Source organism: Lonchura striata, chromosome 4 (assembly GCF_046129695.1).
Source record: "Lonchura striata isolate bLonStr1 chromosome 4, bLonStr1.mat, whole genome shotgun sequence".
NCBI lineage: Eukaryota > Metazoa > Chordata > Aves > Passeriformes > Estrildidae > Lonchura > Lonchura striata.
Genome location: NC_134606.1, coordinates 46,992,716 through 47,010,618, shown reverse-complemented (window position 1 = coordinate 47,010,618; position 17,903 = coordinate 46,992,716). Strand labels below are relative to the sequence as shown.

General features: G+C 37.3%; 1 protein-coding gene across 3 annotated transcripts in view; it reads left to right on the top strand.

Annotated features, from left to right (window-relative positions):
* SGMS2 (sphingomyelin synthase 2) overlaps positions 1 to 12,735 on the top strand; it is a 35,741-nt gene extending 23,006 nt beyond the window's left edge. For all 3 annotated transcript variants that reach the window (XM_021525496.2, XM_021525497.2, XM_021525495.2), the window contains exons 2-6: positions 2,052 to 2,687; positions 3,394 to 3,511; positions 5,191 to 5,344; positions 9,891 to 10,057; positions 10,811 to 12,735. In XM_021525496.2, the coding sequence (XP_021381171.1) occupies positions 2,233 to 2,687; positions 3,394 to 3,511; positions 5,191 to 5,344; positions 9,891 to 10,057; positions 10,811 to 11,014 (1,098 nt within the window). In that variant the 5' untranslated portion in view covers positions 2,052 to 2,232 and the 3' untranslated portion in view covers positions 11,015 to 12,735. The remainder of the gene's footprint in view (positions 1 to 2,051; positions 2,688 to 3,393; positions 3,512 to 5,190; positions 5,345 to 9,890; positions 10,058 to 10,810) is intronic.
* The last annotated feature ends 5,168 nt before the right edge of the window (positions 12,736 to 17,903 follow it).

Below are 17,903 nucleotides of genomic sequence, written 5' to 3'. Positions count from 1 at the left end.
GTTAGGTATTTGTGGGGAAGAGAAGGAAATAACTAAGGTAGTTTGCACTCAGTTAATACATAATTCTAATAATGTTTCAGCTGCACAGGATGTAAAATGTACCAGGTTTTGTTGATTGCTGCCTCAGTGGCTGCTATATGTAACATAATGGTGGGAAGTGGGGTCTTGACTTAGTAGATGAATGTTAGGTGCATACGTTCCAAAATATAAGCAGTTGGGTTCAGTTTTTTCTCTACCGTCTCTAAAGTGTTCTGTCATGTGTTTCACTTTATTAGATTGAAGGAATAGAAGATTGTGTGTTAGGAAAGACTTGTGAAAGCTGAAATATTATTTTGGTATAGTTTTGAGTAAGGCTGTTGTTTTTGTAGATGCTCTAAAAGGGTATTTGTAATTGTAGGAAGCATCAGAAGTTGTCTGGCTGATGGGTCAAACATGCCCTTTTCTTAGAGATGCCGAGATCACAGTATGATTGGTAAGGGGGAGAAAACACATCAAAAATCATCAGTTGTTTTCTTGTGTGTTTATGGATAGTTATCATACACTCAATCAGGAATTTAGAGAAGGTAAACCAATGACAATGGATTTCAGAAACACTGCTGGGGGATAAATTTAGAAGTGTTTCTCAGCTATTTCAGTATTATTTGTATGAATCTCATATTTGGGATCTGAACTTTTACCGCTTCTCTTTTTCAGTGATTGGAGCAGCACCCAAGAAATCAGTGAGATTTATGTGCTGACGATGTTAAATGTAATCTCTGTTTGGGTGGGTTGAGGCTGGAAGGACCAAAACACAATCACTTGACTTTGCAGGTGCTTTTTGGTTTAGATTGTCCTGTAAGCAGGTGGCATATTCTTAAGCAAGCCCTGTGGTGTATGGTTAGGTGTATGATTACATAATTGTACACAAAGCATGGCAGACTAGCAGCCTGTGTTGGTGTGCAGAACACTTGAGGGGGTAGCAGTGCTGAACTTCTTTTGCAGGAACCACTAAAATAAGAGAGAATCACAATTTACTGGTAGATGGGGAGCAATTTGTACATGGTACTACTATTTTTGTCATAGGAGTTGAACAGAGTAAGAAAGATACATCACAGCTATGGTGAGTAAGTGGTTTCACAGAGCTTTAAAGATGGTGAAATGGCCTTTATTTTTACTAGCAAGATGTCTGTTTGCTAGAGATGAACTTCATTCTTTGTTCCTTGTAGAAAAACTTGTTATAAAACATATGCACTTACCTGTTTTTTTTAGCTTGCAAAACTTGGGAATTAGCAAATGCAACCTGAAATAAATCCTGAGTAATAATGAGTCTTTCTATTTGTTCCTGTTTGAAAATCATCTAAATAGATTTGTTTTTAAAGTAGTTAAAGGACAAACACAGGTTCATTTGTCATCTGTTCTATGCGTACTGTATCATAACTAAGAATTGAATCCAGGAGTATATTTCTCAGTTATCTGAAATTTCTGACATTTAGTGGGCTATATAAATGCATTTTTGACTTGATGGAATACTCATTTAGATCTAATGAAATTTAATGGAGCTAGCTATTGAGTAGATTTTCTGGATGAATCTCAATTAATTTATGCCCTCGAAAATTTAATTCTCTTGTGCCCTTCTGTTTTCTGTCCTGTCACCTGAACTGACAAGATTTGTCTGATCTATATGGACAACCCATATGTAGCAACCCTATGGTCAAAATCAGGATATTTTGCATGGAATATCTCTAAGCAGTAAAATTCAATGTTGCTGCAAATATAGATTAGCCTTAATTCTGATAACTGATAAAACAAGTGATGCCATGGTCGTTAAAGTCTGTGATCTTGTCCTTTAAAGAAACCCAAGCCTAAGTTGGTACTAGTTCTTAACCTGATATGTGGTTTATCAAGTAGGAGTTGGCTTGAATTATTTCACAGTAATTTGCCTTTTGACTGTGTTTCTAAGTAGACTTGGATGGAATTGAAGTACTTTAGGATGTTTGTTCTGAGAATGTTTTGTTTGCTGGCTCATTACTAGTTATGCAGGCCCTCAGTATTTGTTTTGGGGTTTTTTGCAGATGATTCAGCTCTAGAAGAAAGATTTGTCTTCACAAATTCGTTTGAAAGCACAATGGATGCATTTTAGAGTTTTACAAAAGTCATCTAAGGAACAAGAACATTCGACTTTGAGGAATAACAGAGTTCAGAGAGCCCAGAAATTGGTCAGTAATAAAGCCTCTTCGGCCATACAGCTTAGAAATGAGTACCATTGAGACAGCAAAGCTTGAAGAGCACATGGAGGGTCAGCCAAATGAGACTTCTAATGGCTACTCACGACCTACTCTCTCAGTCAGTGAAGAGAACAAAAATGGCACTAGCAAACCAAAGGGCTTGTCTAATGGCTTGCGAAAAACAGCAAAGAAATATCCTGATTACATCCAGATTGCTATGCCTGCTGAATCTAGGAACAAATTTCCTCTGGAATGGTGGAAAACAGGCATTGCCTTTGTCTATGCTCTCTTCAACTTGATTTTAACTACTGTCATGATCACTGTGGTCCATGAGAGAGTACCTCCAAAGGAGCTAAGCCCTCCCTTGCCTGACAAATTTTTTGATTACATTGATCGTGTGAAATGGGCTTTTTCTGTATCAGAAATAAATGGAATGATACTGCTTGGATTATGGATATTCCAGTGGTTGTTTCTTAGATACAAGTAAGTTAGCAATATTTTTTCTTCTCTGCTGTATGTTTACATTGCTCATTTTGGGTAGAAGAAATCATAGAGTAAAATCCTTAACAATATTGTAGAATAGGGATGGCTTGTTTACAAAATGTTCTAGTGTCTATGCCAGATATGGAAATACAGGTTTTCTGATTATTGAATAATGTCTTTGACTTCTGAACTTCTGAAGCCTGTGTTGTCCTAATCAAGTTTATTCTGAGATTGGGCTTTTCAAAATATGTTTACTAACCTGGGGATGTTTAAACTGGGGAAATCATGATGGCATAAGAATCTCATCCAAATTTGAGCAAGAACCCACTGTCCTCTACAGTTAAATAGAAGCTTTCTCCTTTGTCTTTCTTAAACTATATATATTTAAGTCAGGAATGGGGTTATAATATGGGGCTAAAAAGAAAAGGTCACTGAGTTGAGGAAAACTGCCTGGCTGCACCTGTAAGTTAGACTGAGTCCTTCTTAAAATCGGTGAGAGCTTCCCACTATAAGGAGTTACAAGACTAAAAGTGAAGAGGGATGTTTTAATACTTGATTCAGAGAGGTGTGTGGTGAAGAGCTGGGGTGGAGCTGCTCTTTCATTCTAGGGATTCAGCTATCTAATGAAGCTAGAGCTCCGTAACTGTTGAATATCCTTCATGTAAACTTTGCACTCAATCTGTTTCCCCCCTTCCCTTACTTTCAGGTCAATAGTGGGACGCAGGTTCTTTTTTTTAATAGGAACTTTGTATCTGTACCGCTGTATTACCATGTATGTTACCACCTTACCTGTGCCAGGAATGCATTTTCAGTGTGCACCAAAGGTAAGAGTCTTTGCTTCTTGTCTTAAATCTCTGCATCAGTCCTGATGGCTCCTTAGATCAAGCAGAAGGTAATGTTTCAGGTACTACTAAGTAACACAAATTACTTTCAACTGGTGTCTTCAGAAATATAGGTAGTGATAAACCAAAACTTTTGTGTGGTAACAGAGCCTCAAATTGTTAATGCAGTTGAGTACTCCCTTTCAGAATATCTTAGGTTGAAATAGTACTGCTACTGAATCAATCAACTTGCTTCTGAGGCTCAAGCTAATCACTCTAAATACTATAGCAGTATTTTTTCTTACCTGGTAGGATACCCAAGGTCAATACTGAAATTGATAGGCTGATAAGCAAGCTTGTGTGGCTGTATCCCTTTAAAAACCCACACTGTTATGTGCTTTGCCTGGTTTCTCACACTATTTGGTCAAGACCTATTGCAATACCTGAAGTCAGCTGCCTGTCACTGCTTCCAACCTGCAAAATTTATAAGAATGTGACTTAAACAAGTTCAGCTGACTAAATGAACTGATACATACAGAGACATGGATGTGCTAATAGTTTTGCAAACGTATTTTAAAAATTTAATGACACTGGAGTTAAGTAGTGACATAAAGGAGTTGTTACTCCCACTTTAGGTTACTAATAAAAAGTTGTAGTCCTAAAATTCCTTGGAACGAACTTTGTGTTAGTGGTACTAAAAAAAGGTATTGCCAGTTTAGTAGGGGGATAAATTTGCCACCACTTGGGTATGATTTCTAGTCTTGAGTTACAGCATCATGGCTGTTGTCGTCTACATTGAGACAGCTTGGGGATATAGTGGGTTAATTACTTCTCTTATGAATCACTGTCTATTTGAAAATGTTCTCTTTAAGTGTCCCTATTGTAAAGATTGAATTTGTTCTGACAGCTTGGGGAATGATTATGTAATAGACTGTGTATTGAGGAGTGAGAACAGGTAATCAAAGGAAAATGCAAATATCTCTGCTTGAAAGTGCATTTTGCTAGCATAAAACCAGGATTAATTACTTTAACTCTGTAAAAGCACTTGATAATTCTTCTGGATTTTTTTGTCATATGTTACTATTTTTCTGATTATGGAAAACAGTTTTCCATTTTTCTTGGGTTTTTTGGTAGAGTTAATTTAAAACAGGTAATTAAAACTGCCTATGATCTATAAGAAATCAAAAGCTGGTCCTAATACATGCTTTAAAAATGCACATCCTCCAAACATGAGTTAACTCCTGACTGAGTTTGTAACTAAATCTAAAATGAAGCAAGTTTGAGGTTTTTACTCAGCAGAAATACTGGTCAGCTCTGAAAAGAATAACAGAATTGGTATGCAAGGCTTGTACCAGTTTTTAATGGGTTTCATTGAGTTTGTCAACTGCTGCTGTGAGATTTCTAACCTTACAAATTTTTAATGTTTACCTTTTCAGTAGATTCTGCATTTCATTCTCATACAGTGCTTATTTTAAAATAGGGAAAGTATAGACAGAATGCTAATGTTACTAAACTGATCCTTATTGCCTCTCAACTTTGAAATGCATGCTGATTTAAGAATATGTGAAAGGAATCTGAAGAAAATAGAGATAATTTGTCCTTCTATCCCTGTCTCCCTGACTCGCTATGTGTTTGGGCAAGAAATTTACTTCAGTCACTTATAGTTCTTTCTGGTTTTCTAGTTGAACGGAGACTCTCAGGCAAAGGTTCAGAGAATCCTGCGACTGATTTCTGGTGGTGGTCTGTCCATAACTGGTTCACACATCCTGTGTGGAGACTTCCTGTTTAGTGGACACACTGTAGTATTAACGCTGGTCTATCTGTTCATCAAAGAATGTAAGTGATTGTATTTCAGTGCACTTTCTTTTCATATTCATTGTACTGGGAAAAACAAATGACAAAAGTATGTGCAAAACTACTGCCCTCCAAAAGGTTCTTGTCAGTTGTACACAGACTGTATTTATATGGGTTTGAAACACAAATGGAGTGGAAATGAAACTGTGGCTGTAGTAAAATCATGAAGTAGCTAAGGTTGGAAGGGACCACTGTCCCAACCTTTCTGCTTGGCACATTTCTGTAGAACACATTGCACAGGATTGTGCCCAGACAGTTCTTGAATGTTTCCAGTCAGAGACTTCACAGCCTCTCTGGGCAATCTGTTCAGTGCATGGTCACCTGCACCGTAAACAAGTTCTTCCTGCATTTAGGTAGGACTTCCTGTGCATAATTTCCTGCTTGATGCCTCTTTCCCTATTGCTTGGCACCTATGAGAAGGGCCTGGTTCTGTCTTCTTGACACCTTCCATTCAAGTATTTAGACACATTTATGAGGTTTCCTCTCACTCTTCTCCAGTCTAAGCAGGCCTATTTTCCTCTGTTGCTCCTTATAAGAGAGGTGTTCCAGTTTCCTAATCATCCTCATAGACCTCCAGTGGACTTGCTCCGCATCTGTCTTGTACTAGGGAGCCTGGAACTCCAGGTGTTCCTCACTGGGCTGAACAGAGGGTCAATACTACAACCTGCTGGCAATGATCTTACTAATACAACCCAGGCTACTCTGCCCTTTTTGGCCATGAGGGCACTGCTCATGGACAACTTGGCCACCAGGACCTTCAGGTGCCTCTTAGCAGAGGTGCTTTCTAGCAGGTTGGCCCCCACCCTGTAGTGGTGCACCAGGTTCTTCCATCCAAGTACAGGACCCTGAACCTGCTCTTGCTGAGTTTTAAAAGGTTCTGCTCTGCCCATCCCTTCAGTGTGTGATTTTTTTGAAGGTCAGCACAGCACCACTCCTCTGAGCTTTGTGTCCTCAGCAGAATTGCTGAGGATGAATTCTATCCCTTCATCTAAGTTGTTGATGAGTAAGTTGAACAATAATAGGCCCAGTATGAACCTTTGGGTTGAGTTAGACTGTGCCAGTGATTAAAAACCCTCCAAACCTTGCCATTCAGCCAGTTCAGTCCACCCTCACCAATTGTCCAACCTTGCCTGTTGGGGTATCATGGGGAGACAGTGTCAGAAGTCTTGCTTGAAGACTTTTGACACTGATATAGACAACATCCAGTTGTCTCCTGTTATCTATCCAGCCAGTTGTCCAGATTTTAAAGGCTATCAGGCTGGTTAAGCATGACTTCCTATCCTATGGTGAATCCATGCTAAATACTCCTGACTACATGCCTCAAGGGTGAATGTTCTATCACCTCCCTAGGGATTGTGGTAAAGTTGACTAAAAGTGTTTTGGGCTTTAAGGGCTAAATGTGGCTAAACATGTCACCTCTAGCTTTATGTAAGTGTTTATTGCTTGATTAAAACAAGATCACTTCTCATCACTTGATGACAAGTGATTTAAATTTTGGTTAAAACATACTGTAGTAATTGTGTACACTAGCTCTGTGCAGATTAGCTGCAGGAGGTTGTAGGGAAAATTGTGGCTTGAGCACAGCATTGTTGCACACTTACACTGCATCCAGAAGCAAAATTACTTTTCTCAGGTGTGCTGTGCATTAGTTACTGCAAGCAATGAAAAGTTAATTTATGATCTTTGGATGTCTTGTGCTCAAGTGTCCTATTTAATGCTTCTTGTAGTTGATAAGAATTTGGCAAGCATGCAGAAGATGCAGTTATGGTTTCTCCCTTTGCTTTACATTGCTCTGGGCCATGGGAGGAAAGATCTGTGCTGCACCAAGAGCATCTATTGAAGTGTTAGAGAACTTAGCACTGACTTCTAAATCTAATGTATGGTAATCAAGGCTTCTATCCTGGGAGCTTGGTCACTCATGAATATGTAGTGGGGAGTTCCCTTTGCAGTTCACATGTTTGGTGTCGGAATCTGTGGTATTGATGATTCCAAGATTGTAAAAACTGTCTTTCTGCCCCACTGCCAAAGAAGAAGCCACAATTTGTCTGTGCTGGTTTTCCAGGTTGTTTATTCTTGCTCATCTCTAACATGTTCTGCTGCCCTGCCACAGGTCTGTCCTGCAGGGCAGCGTGCGGGGCTCTGCCCCTCAGTGGGACGTTACAAACATTAAATACCAGAAACTACCTGTGCTATATTTACAATAATGTGCCAATATCTGTCACCTACATTGAACAGTGTGTCCCCAGCCTAAACCAATAGAAAAATGCCAACACTACAGTGAAACATGGAGGACATGAAGGAGAAAAAGGACAAAACACACCCAATTTCCTCCATCTTGTCCCCTTTGAACCTCTAATCTAGAAACCTAAAATTTCGCTTTTGCACCTGTGCCACACTTAATTATTACTCATATCAAACACTCAGACCTTGTAATTCATCCTGTAAGAGTGAAAACTTTTCCATGGACAGAGATCAGAGACAGTGTCTCTCGGGGCTCTGTCCAGGGGGGTTCCTGACCCCCTGCCAGGGTCCCAGGCCTTCCAGGACAGCCAGAGGGAAGCTCTGCATTCCCACAGTTTGGAGTTAGAATCTTCTCTCTTGTTGTATCACAAACTATGCAAATGCTAGCTTGGCTCATGGGAATATAATTCTCACTGAAAACAAAAATAAGACTAACCAGCTTTAGTTTGATGCCTTCCTTTTATTAAAATGTTGAGGGAACAAGGTGCTGCAGTGCTGCATTCTGCCTTCAACAAAAAACACAATATAAAAGGGCCTCTTTAATGTGATAGACTCCGAATTGCAGATTTGAGATGTTCTTCTTTGAACAGTGATTTAAGATGCTGTTTATAATCTGATGATTCTTAGACCTAAGTCTTTCCTGTGATATGAATATTACTGGGAGAATGGTGTTTGTAACTCATCAAAATTACCAGAGTAATATAAGGAAAATAGCCTAATAACAGAGTTAGTTTACCTTGTTTTGTCTGTTATGTTGTATTTTAATGCTATTCATGTACTCAGTTGTACCAGAAAAGATGAAGACAACCAAATATTTTCTGGGCTGGTTTCTTCTGTACTTGGTATTATAAGGGATTGATGCAATTTCATCATACAAATTTTTGTAATGTTCTCTTTGGCTGCCGCCTAATTGTTAGGCATATATTTATATGAAATTGTGCTATATCTATAAGTGAGAAATGCATAGATTTCCATTTTTCAACATCCCATATAATGATCAAAATGTTATCTGAACCAGGACATAAGCCCTATAATTTGTCTGAATTGGATGCTGCTTGTGGTGGTCTTTTTTGCTCTTTCAGTAACGTGTCTTTGGTGTAAGATGCATTCTGAGGTTTTTATGTCTGGCTTAGTGGATTTTTTGCTCTTCTCTTCCATACATATTCTGCCATTTTTTACTTATTCTCTGCACACATTTTTTACCAGAATAGTTATTAATATTTTTAGCCTTGGTATGTCTGTCTTGCTTAATGCTGTTTTCATCAGCTTCTTGAGATTACTTGGCTTTTTACCTTAAAAAAAAAAATCAGTAGATGTGAATCTGTCTGCAGGGTTTTGGGGAGAGTTAAGAAAATTTGTTTTGGCACTTGTACCAAAAAGTGGCAGTACAGTTATTTTGCACAGGCCTCTGAGAGCCTACTGAGTAGGCTTGTTGAGATCATTAACTTTTCTGCTGGTATTGTCTGAAAGTAGAGGTTGACCATTTCCCCACAAGGCAAGAGGTGCCACAACCTCCCACTGTGAGTGAAATGAAGCCAGTTAGCCTGTCAGAAGTTATCAATGATCACTGTGACACTCAGGGCATTTTTTCAATGGGGAAAGACTTAGAGGAGAACTTTTCCACTGAGGTGGCTGAAATGCATTTTGAATAGCTCCACTCCCATTTGTTAAATCTTTCATTAAAGGGTATAGTCGCATACTGTCCTTTTCTATACAGTGTATTTTGTTTGATTTAACTGAGGCTTCATGCAAATTAATGGAAATTTGCATGAAACCTCAGTTCTTAAAAACCTAAGAATTAAAATTAGTGTCTTTCTGTTTAATTTGATCTCTGCTCAGTTTATATCAATTCTAGAGACTTGAGTTTATTTGAATATAGGCCGTGAAAAGAAAAGATTTTATACAACCCAATTAAATAATGAAAGTGTATGTTTTACCTCAATTTTCTCTTCCTCTGCACCCTAAATCCTAGAAATGATTTAACGGGAAAACTTAATTTGACTAGAAATTGGATAGCAGTGTTGTCTAACTCACCCATCTTGTGCTCACTTTAAAAAGTAAGAACACCTCAGTAAGTTTGTGTAATTCATTATGTAGATTCATATAAATCAAAACAGGAAATCTGTACCACTGTGATAACAGGGGATTTGTACCAGTGTGAAATGAGTTATGTTTTCAAATTTAGCAGCTTTAAATTGTCTTATCTTTTCCCCTTGCTTCTCTGGATTGTTAGAATAACAGATGGCTTTTTGTTGTGTTTTTTCCCCATCACCTCCCTGTCTCGCAGATTCACCGCGTCATTTCTGGTGGTATCACTTAATCTGCTGGCTGATGAGTGCTGCTGGCATCATTTGTATCCTGGTTGCTCATGAACACTATACTGTAGATGTCATCATTGCATACTATATCACCACACGGCTCTTCTGGTGGTACCACTCCATGGCTAATGAAAAGGTGAGTGGTCTTCACAATCCTTTTGTAGCCTGCATTTGTTAAAATTGCCAGAAGGTTAAAGTTAGTTCTCAATTTCAGAATAAAAATAGATGTTCCATATTGAAATTTAAACAGAACGGGCAAGGAGTTTCACTTCATTGTTATTTAAGTAAATAATATTTATTTGTCTTAAAAATATTTTTGAGCTTTTGCAGTTTTAATGCTGTTGTTGATGTGTAGAATAGTCCTTTGTCTTAGCTTATGAAGTAGTTTAGTAATAAAAGTTCTGGACACCTGAAATTACCTAGACAGTCTTACAATTTAATGACAATTCTTGTATGAATGTCTTTAAAGTTACACTGTTTGGAAGGTTTCTGCTTCTATTGTTTCAACAGCAATTTCAAGTAGAAGCATAACTCTTAAGCCCATTTAATCTAATTCTCAGCTATTACTCATCAGGGGAAACATAACATGCCTGAAAGCAATCATATTGAAAAACGCTTGAGTGCTTTGTTGCCCCAAAATGTGCACAGCAACAAAGCATCCCTTTGTGGTCAAGATGCTTAGTTTGTAGTATGTATTTGTTGTCTGTCTCAATTTTTGTCTTCATTATTGTCTGTCTCAGTTCTGTGTTTCTAGGCTCTTTGCAGAAATTCATGTAAATGCATTGCATTTTTGCTGTTGTCTTGACTGATTTTAATATTAATTTTAATTGATTGTAAGCCTTTAAACTGACAGTTGCCTTTCCCTCTTTACATGTTCGTGCCAATACAGACTTTAAAGGTGTCTTCACAGACGAATTTTCTCTCTCGAGCGTGGTGGTATCCAATATTTTATTTCTTTGAGAAGAATGTGCAAGGCTCTGTTCCTTGCAGTTTTTCCTGGCCAATATCTTGGCCTCCCAGCTGCTTCAAATCTTCATGCAAAAAGTATTCACGGGTTCAGAAGACAGGAGAGGACAATGAAAAATCTACCTGAAGAAGGAAAGCATCTGCTCTGGTTTTTTCATTCTTGATTTATTTTTTACCAAAACATTAATGCTGTAACCAAAGTTCTTAAGAAGACTGTAACTGAAGAAGTGGACCAAGCTTCTGTGCAATTGATGGAAAGACAGTTGTAGACACATATATTGCATTTCAGATGTTTTCCTCTCTGGCTGGACAGACCTATTCTACTCTTCAGTACTAATGAAATGCACCACTGATGGGATTTTTTTATTAAAGAAAAAATGGAGAAGGACTGTGATTTATTAATGAGATAGAGGTGCCAAAGACCAGAGTAACACTTCCATTACTATCACTCATCCATAGAAGCACCCAAAAGTCTCATCTTCAGAGCTCTGGAGTATGTAAGGGAAAAAACATGCTAACATGTAAGGCACGATATTGGCGTATTGAGGTGTATAAAAAACCACAATTGTGGGAAGTGGTTTGTTGCATTATTCTTGCTAATGAAGGTAAGGCCTTTGTGTGACTGGTACAGCTGGAAGCAAGTCTGACTTTTTTACACACTGTGGGTATGAATATCTTAGGACCCTAAAATACTACTTACCACCATTATCTCCCATGTGTTCTACTATATACCAATTTTTACATTTTTATTAGTAATTTTATATTTAAACAGTTGTGTTACCTGATGAATTTGCAAATTAGAAACAGCTACTAGCATCAGAGCTCAAGGAGCCTAAAATTTTATTTTTAGTAAGAGACGGTTTCAACATCTGAATCTTGAATTACAGCTGGCCTTGTTTATATAGCTATACAGTGCCTGTCAGTGTATATAGCTGCAGATATACACAAAAGCACATACCTTAAACAAAATTATTTATTGGTAAGAGTAATCCTAGAGTTTTTGATGCAGGCAGAAATTATACAGCTCTCACCTGCTTGAGGGATGCAAGGCCAGGTCCAAAATGGGGCTACATTTAAAATAAACATTTTGATTTTAGTAGCAATCTCTTGCTGAAGCTATATAGCAGGTTTGCTTGGGAGCCATAGTTCTCTATTGAATTTCTTTTTTTTGTCTTTTACCTCTTGACACACGTTTCTGTGACTTAGTTTAAAAAAAAACATAAACAGAAAAGTGCTAAGATGAAATATCTGCAACAGCAGCATTTCAATTACAATGTAAAATAATTTCATATTAAATGCCTCTGTCGTAGAACTCAAAAATAGATTACCTTTTTTTCCCAGTCCAGCTAAAATGGCTATCTAAACAAGTTGGCTGAGAATGGGGGAAATTACCATGGGGTGAACATGTAACAAAACCATAGATTAACAGCTACCTGTTCTTGTTGGTTTATGTTGTTTTGTATTGTTCTGAAAGCCAAGTAGAAAATTAGCACACCATGTTTAGCCATTTATAGTCTGTATTAATTTCTGCAGTTAACTCAATATTATTTTCAGATATTCACTAAAACCTAATGAAAAGATAAAACTGCATTGTGTTGGGGTGATACTAATATAAACAAAATGCTGCTTATTTTAAGAATGTCATGAACTGAGTGACAAGTGTGAATAATGACAACTTGTTTTTAAAAAGTCCAAAGTTAGTAATAAAATTAAATACAGAGTATGCAAAACCAGTAATTTTCAGTTAAGGGGATAATTTCTCTGAGTTGTACATAAGAATACTTTTGTGCATTTCAAATATTTTTGTGCATTATCAAAATAATACAATAAAGTGTTCCTTTCAATATATTTTTGGAAAAAAGTTAAGAAAATTCAGCTGCAGTTTGATTCTGTTATTTAAAATGAATTTAGTACTCTGATAATATGCCCCTGAAGTTGTGTGTATATGGGCATATCTGTGCTTTCATTTGCTTGCTTCTAGTAGATCTTGAACAGCTACAAAGCCAGTATCAAAAAGCTTTTGAAATTCCTTTTTCTCTATCATATAAATGAATCTGTTCAACTCCAGTCAGTAGATCTCCCGAGATACTTGTTATATCAGTACTATTTCATAATTTTTAAATCTAAAATATAAACTTTGTGATACCATAAATATGGTCATGTTAATCCACTCGTAGTGATGCTATCTTTTAAGAGTGATGAATGGATTTCATTAGTAGTCACTGTGCCTTGAAAATAGCATGATGAAAGGCATTACCTGAGGAGCTTAAGCAGTGGTTTTCATCTGGTGGCTGAAAAATAAACACTTTGACAGTGGGGCTTCTGTAATAGATCTGCAAAGTAGGCTTTCTTCATGGAGGATGAAGTGTTTGGGGTTTTTTACCCTTATCACTTTCACATTTTTTTCTTTCATAAACAGGAATGAAATAGAACCAAGACTCTTCTTTTGTTAGGCTGTGTGAGCTTTCATTCCACTGCTGAATTTGATAGAGACTTCTATTGTAATACAACAGGAAAGTTTAAGTAGCAGCTCTAGCTCAAAATACTCGATTCCTGTTCCAGCTCAGTCCTCCCTTAAGTACTTAATATTTATCCAATGTATGAAAGGTCTCAAAGGGATGTATGTGTTTAAGTAGCAGAAAGCCCCAGTTTTCTATGCTCTCAATAGCTTTTAAGTGCTTTTACAAACTTGGATAGTATAGCTGTATTTGACAACTCTTTAGACCTATATGCAAGGTGATAAAATAAGTAATGGTATATTCTAGTTCTTACTGTTACAGTTGTTTATCCAATACAAACCACAACTGTCATGTAAAAATTAATAATTTTAACATCTTGGTGATCACTGTATACAAATACCATGAAGCTTAAAGTATAGTTTCATCATAAGAGGCAAGAGATTGCAGTAAGTAAAAAGGAGAAATTTTGACTTCCCCTTAGGCCTGCCATCAAGTGGTTGGTATAGTATTTGGTCTGTATGTGCCCAATACTTTGCAGTATGCCACTAATTATTTTTTCCTGGTTACAGTAATATTTGTCCTATGTCATGTGGGGTGCCCCTTTCCTGTGACTATAACGTGCTCTTCTTAACTGAAGAGCTTTTACATGTTGAACTTTACAGACACTTAATGAAAAAAAAAAAACAACCCACTACATTGGTACACCTGATGATCAGTATGACTTAAATGCTGGTGAGCTTTCTTAAAATGCCTAGCGTAAATTTAAATCTGTATTTTAAATGTTAACTTGAGCATTTAAAGAAATGTGCTGCTAAGTGCTATTGCTACCGATGCTTACTCCAAATGCCAGAATTTTTTAGCGTCTACTTAAAAGCACTTTAAATGGACACCTTTTTCGGTACGTGCTTAGCACTCCCATGTGGACATAAATGGTACTGTTAGTCATCCTTTTCTGCTGTTTTTTGAAAAGATCACCACAGGTGGCATAGTAGCAAAAATTGCTGTGCTAAACATTGCTGTGAACCCTAGTACTCGATTTGCTTCCCTCCTTAAAAAAAAAAAAAAAAAAAAAAAAAAGACAAAAAACAGCTGGTTGGGAGAGAGGAAAACGATAAAAAAAATTATGTTAAAATACACTGCCTTCATGTAATAGAGAAATAAAGCTCGGCAACAGAGACAGAACTGGGAAGTCTTAAAAGAGATGAGACTATTCTCTTAATTGGATTATTGCAAATCTGTTTACTAGGGTCTTAAATCAGAATCTGTTCAATCTCTGGCTTTCTCCTATCAGTAGTATCTGGCTAGACAGTTTATCCTGAGTTGGTTGGTACTAACCCAGATTCTTTTCCTCATTTCATTAGATGGGATTTACTGTCCTAGAGACAGATCCGTTAGCTTCAGTGCAAGGTGAAGTCTTTCCATTAACTTCAAACGACCTTTCCTATAGCTTTATTTGGTTTTTGTTTGTTTGCAGGATTTTTTTTCTTTCTTAGTGGGGTTTTTGTGTTCTGTGCTTTTGGTTTTTTTGTTTTGGTTTTTTTTTTTTTTAATGCATAAACCTTGACTCTTAAAGATTCATGGGCTTATTTTGAAAATGGATCCAAGCTGCCAGATGGACTGGAACCATTTTGCCTTACTGGCAGATGTAATAGTTGTAAAACTTCATTGTCATCTTGGTATTTTACAATATAAATGTTTTGGTCTTGCCTAAAACTGGCACACAAAATTAGAGTGATGCTATGAGATTGAATACTTCTGTATTGAAGTGTTCTATTGCAGGCATTGTAAAAGCAATGTCTTAAATTCAGTTACTGATAATAGGGATCTTAGAAGTAGACACTCCTATTAGGCATCATTCAAATGAGTATTTGAATGTACACATGAGAAAAATATCCTAGCATGCCATTCAAGTAACTTTGCTGACAAGTAAGCCTTCATGTGCCACTCTATGATGCTGCTCAGAATCCAGAGAAAAGTGCTGTGAAACAGAATAGAGACAAAGGGCTTTTTTGTAGTGTTTATAAGGAAAAGGGAGGCAGATGAAAACACTGAAGTAGATGATCATATATTGCTTTTTGCATGAAATTGAGCTAAAACTACACCTAGTTTGCAAGAAGTGTTGATTTATATTGTATAATAGTTCTGGAAAAACAAACAAAACCAACCAAACAAAAAAACCCAAAAAACAAAACAACCCAGACCTGTAAGGAAGCAGCAGTATTAAGCACATCCTTCTGTGGTACAGCTGTGTATCTGTCCTGGCTCTCATCCATAACTTACAGTTTAAAAACAAAACTGAACTCGGTGAGAAATGCTTGGAGATTAAAGTACTTAAATATTATTAGCAGTCTTTTATAAGTTGTTCCTACAAGCTGTCACTAATAGTTTCTAAAACAAGAATGAAGTGCTGCAATGCTTAAAACACAATGCAGTTTTTTTTTCCAGTTGGCTTCAGTTTCCATGGATTTAACCATATGATTAAATCTTATTAACCTAGACAGCAGCACATAAGATTGTGAGGCTGGATACAGGCAGCTCATGTATTGCAAGGAAACTTTCCAGTTCTGAACTCATCTTTCCTAACTAAACACTCAGTGCCTGAATGATTTTTAAAGATGAAGTAACAATACTGTGTGGTCTCTAACATGTATATGAAACACTGTAAATCAGTGATTAAAAACCCACAAAGGTTTGACTTGTTTTTCAATGAAAACTTTTTAATTGCAAAAAACTTGGAGTTGAGCAAATAGCTAGCTGTTTTTCTGGGGCTCTTGGCTCTATGCTAACCTTTAAGATGCAAACTAGGTAGGAGGAGAGGGCCAACTGCTTCCTGCTGGGATGAGCAGTGTGTGACTTTTTGAATTAAAATTATATTGGCTGCATGTTACATGCAGTCTTATCTGTACTATAGTTGAAAAATGATGCTTTATTACACTATTATAATTAATGTCTGCACTTTTTAAAATGATTCTGTAGTGGTTGACCCAGTCCTTCTGCTGGATGAGGAGTGAGTGTTTTTGTCCTTTACTTGCTGCCTGTAAGGTGTATGTACATGGGTTTCTTCTAGGAGAAATAGTCTTCTTCCAAGCTGTGCCTAAAAAATAATGTTAGCTCTTGCATTTTCTCTCAGCATAATAGGTCTTTAGGAGGTTAGCATTTGTGACACTGCAAAGAATTACTACAGAAGAATCTCCTTTGTGCCAATTGAGTTCAGTTTTCACAAAGTATTTTTGAAAGATATGTTTGAAGATGACTTGTGGGTTTTTTTTAATTAAGAGAAAAAGTGGTCAGAAGTTAGTCTGAAATAAAAGCATCTCGAGCAGTTGGGGTCAGGCATCACACAGGCACATGGATGTGGAAAGGGTTTTTCTGGCATAAGCAATATTGGATTCTGTACCTGTCCTTTTGAGCTTCTTTTGGACTGACAGTGCAGTACTAAAGCTGGCAATAGCTAAAAAGTGAAGGTCACTTAAACGTCAAAGCTATAATGGGGCTGAAAAGGCAGATTTCTGTAAAACCAGTCATCAGAGAGCTGTATTCCAATTCAACAGAGCATACAATTGGGTATTACTTCAGGTGTGAGTTGCATTTAAGATGAGCAGCACTGTTTGCTTTCTAAATTTTTTTTCATTAAAGATGGCAAGTGTGCTGAGAATACCAAATGGAAATTTATCTCCCTGCTTACTTTTACCTCTGTCATTGAAGTGTTTGTGTATGAACCTTAAAATATATTACTGAACTCCAACCCCTCTTACATTTTGAGTAACTTAGCAGTGCTTTGTTACTTCTGTAAAAACTAGGTTTGCATTCCACTTGTTTCAGTTTGTTGCCACTCAAAATGCTGCTTACGCTGAAGCCTGTGCTGCTTTACACTCCTGTCTACCTCTGCTTCTACTAATTGTATTTTCTAAATGGCTCAATACAGAAGAGTAGGATTTACATTTGAGAAGGCTTCATAATTAACCCTAAAGCCAAAGGCATTCTTATCAGACACATCCTTGCACAATTACTACTTGAAAATAATTTCAAGTTTCAAAACCTAACGTGGTAGGATGTACTTCTTTTCCCTCAGGAATCATCTTAAATGTTTAGCCCATTTGTTTGCGTTTATTTTCGTGATTTAGGAGAGCATGTGTGAGATGTGAAAAAGGTTCTGCTAGCTTTTGAGGTCAGGGTTATACCAAGGAACCTGAAAGTAAAAGCAGAAATAATGGTTTGGTGGCTGTGGTTCTCATGTTTTCCATGTGACTTTGAAAACTCTCAAGACTTCCCTAAAAACAGCACAGGACCTCACTTTGGCTGCAACGTGGTTTCATCCTTGTCAGCTGACAGCTTTTCTTGTGTGACTTCTCCTAGGTTGGATCCTGGGTATCCATAGCTCTTTATGTCAATTGGAGCTGTATATCCAACCTTGGAAAAACTAGGCAAGAAAAGATGCTGGCTGGTGAGGGACCCTCCAAGGTAATATAAGAATGCTGTAATGCACGCATGGTAAGAAGCTCATAGGATGTTCTTTAGCTTCAGGGTCCAGTTCTGCAAACACCATGCAGCAGACTA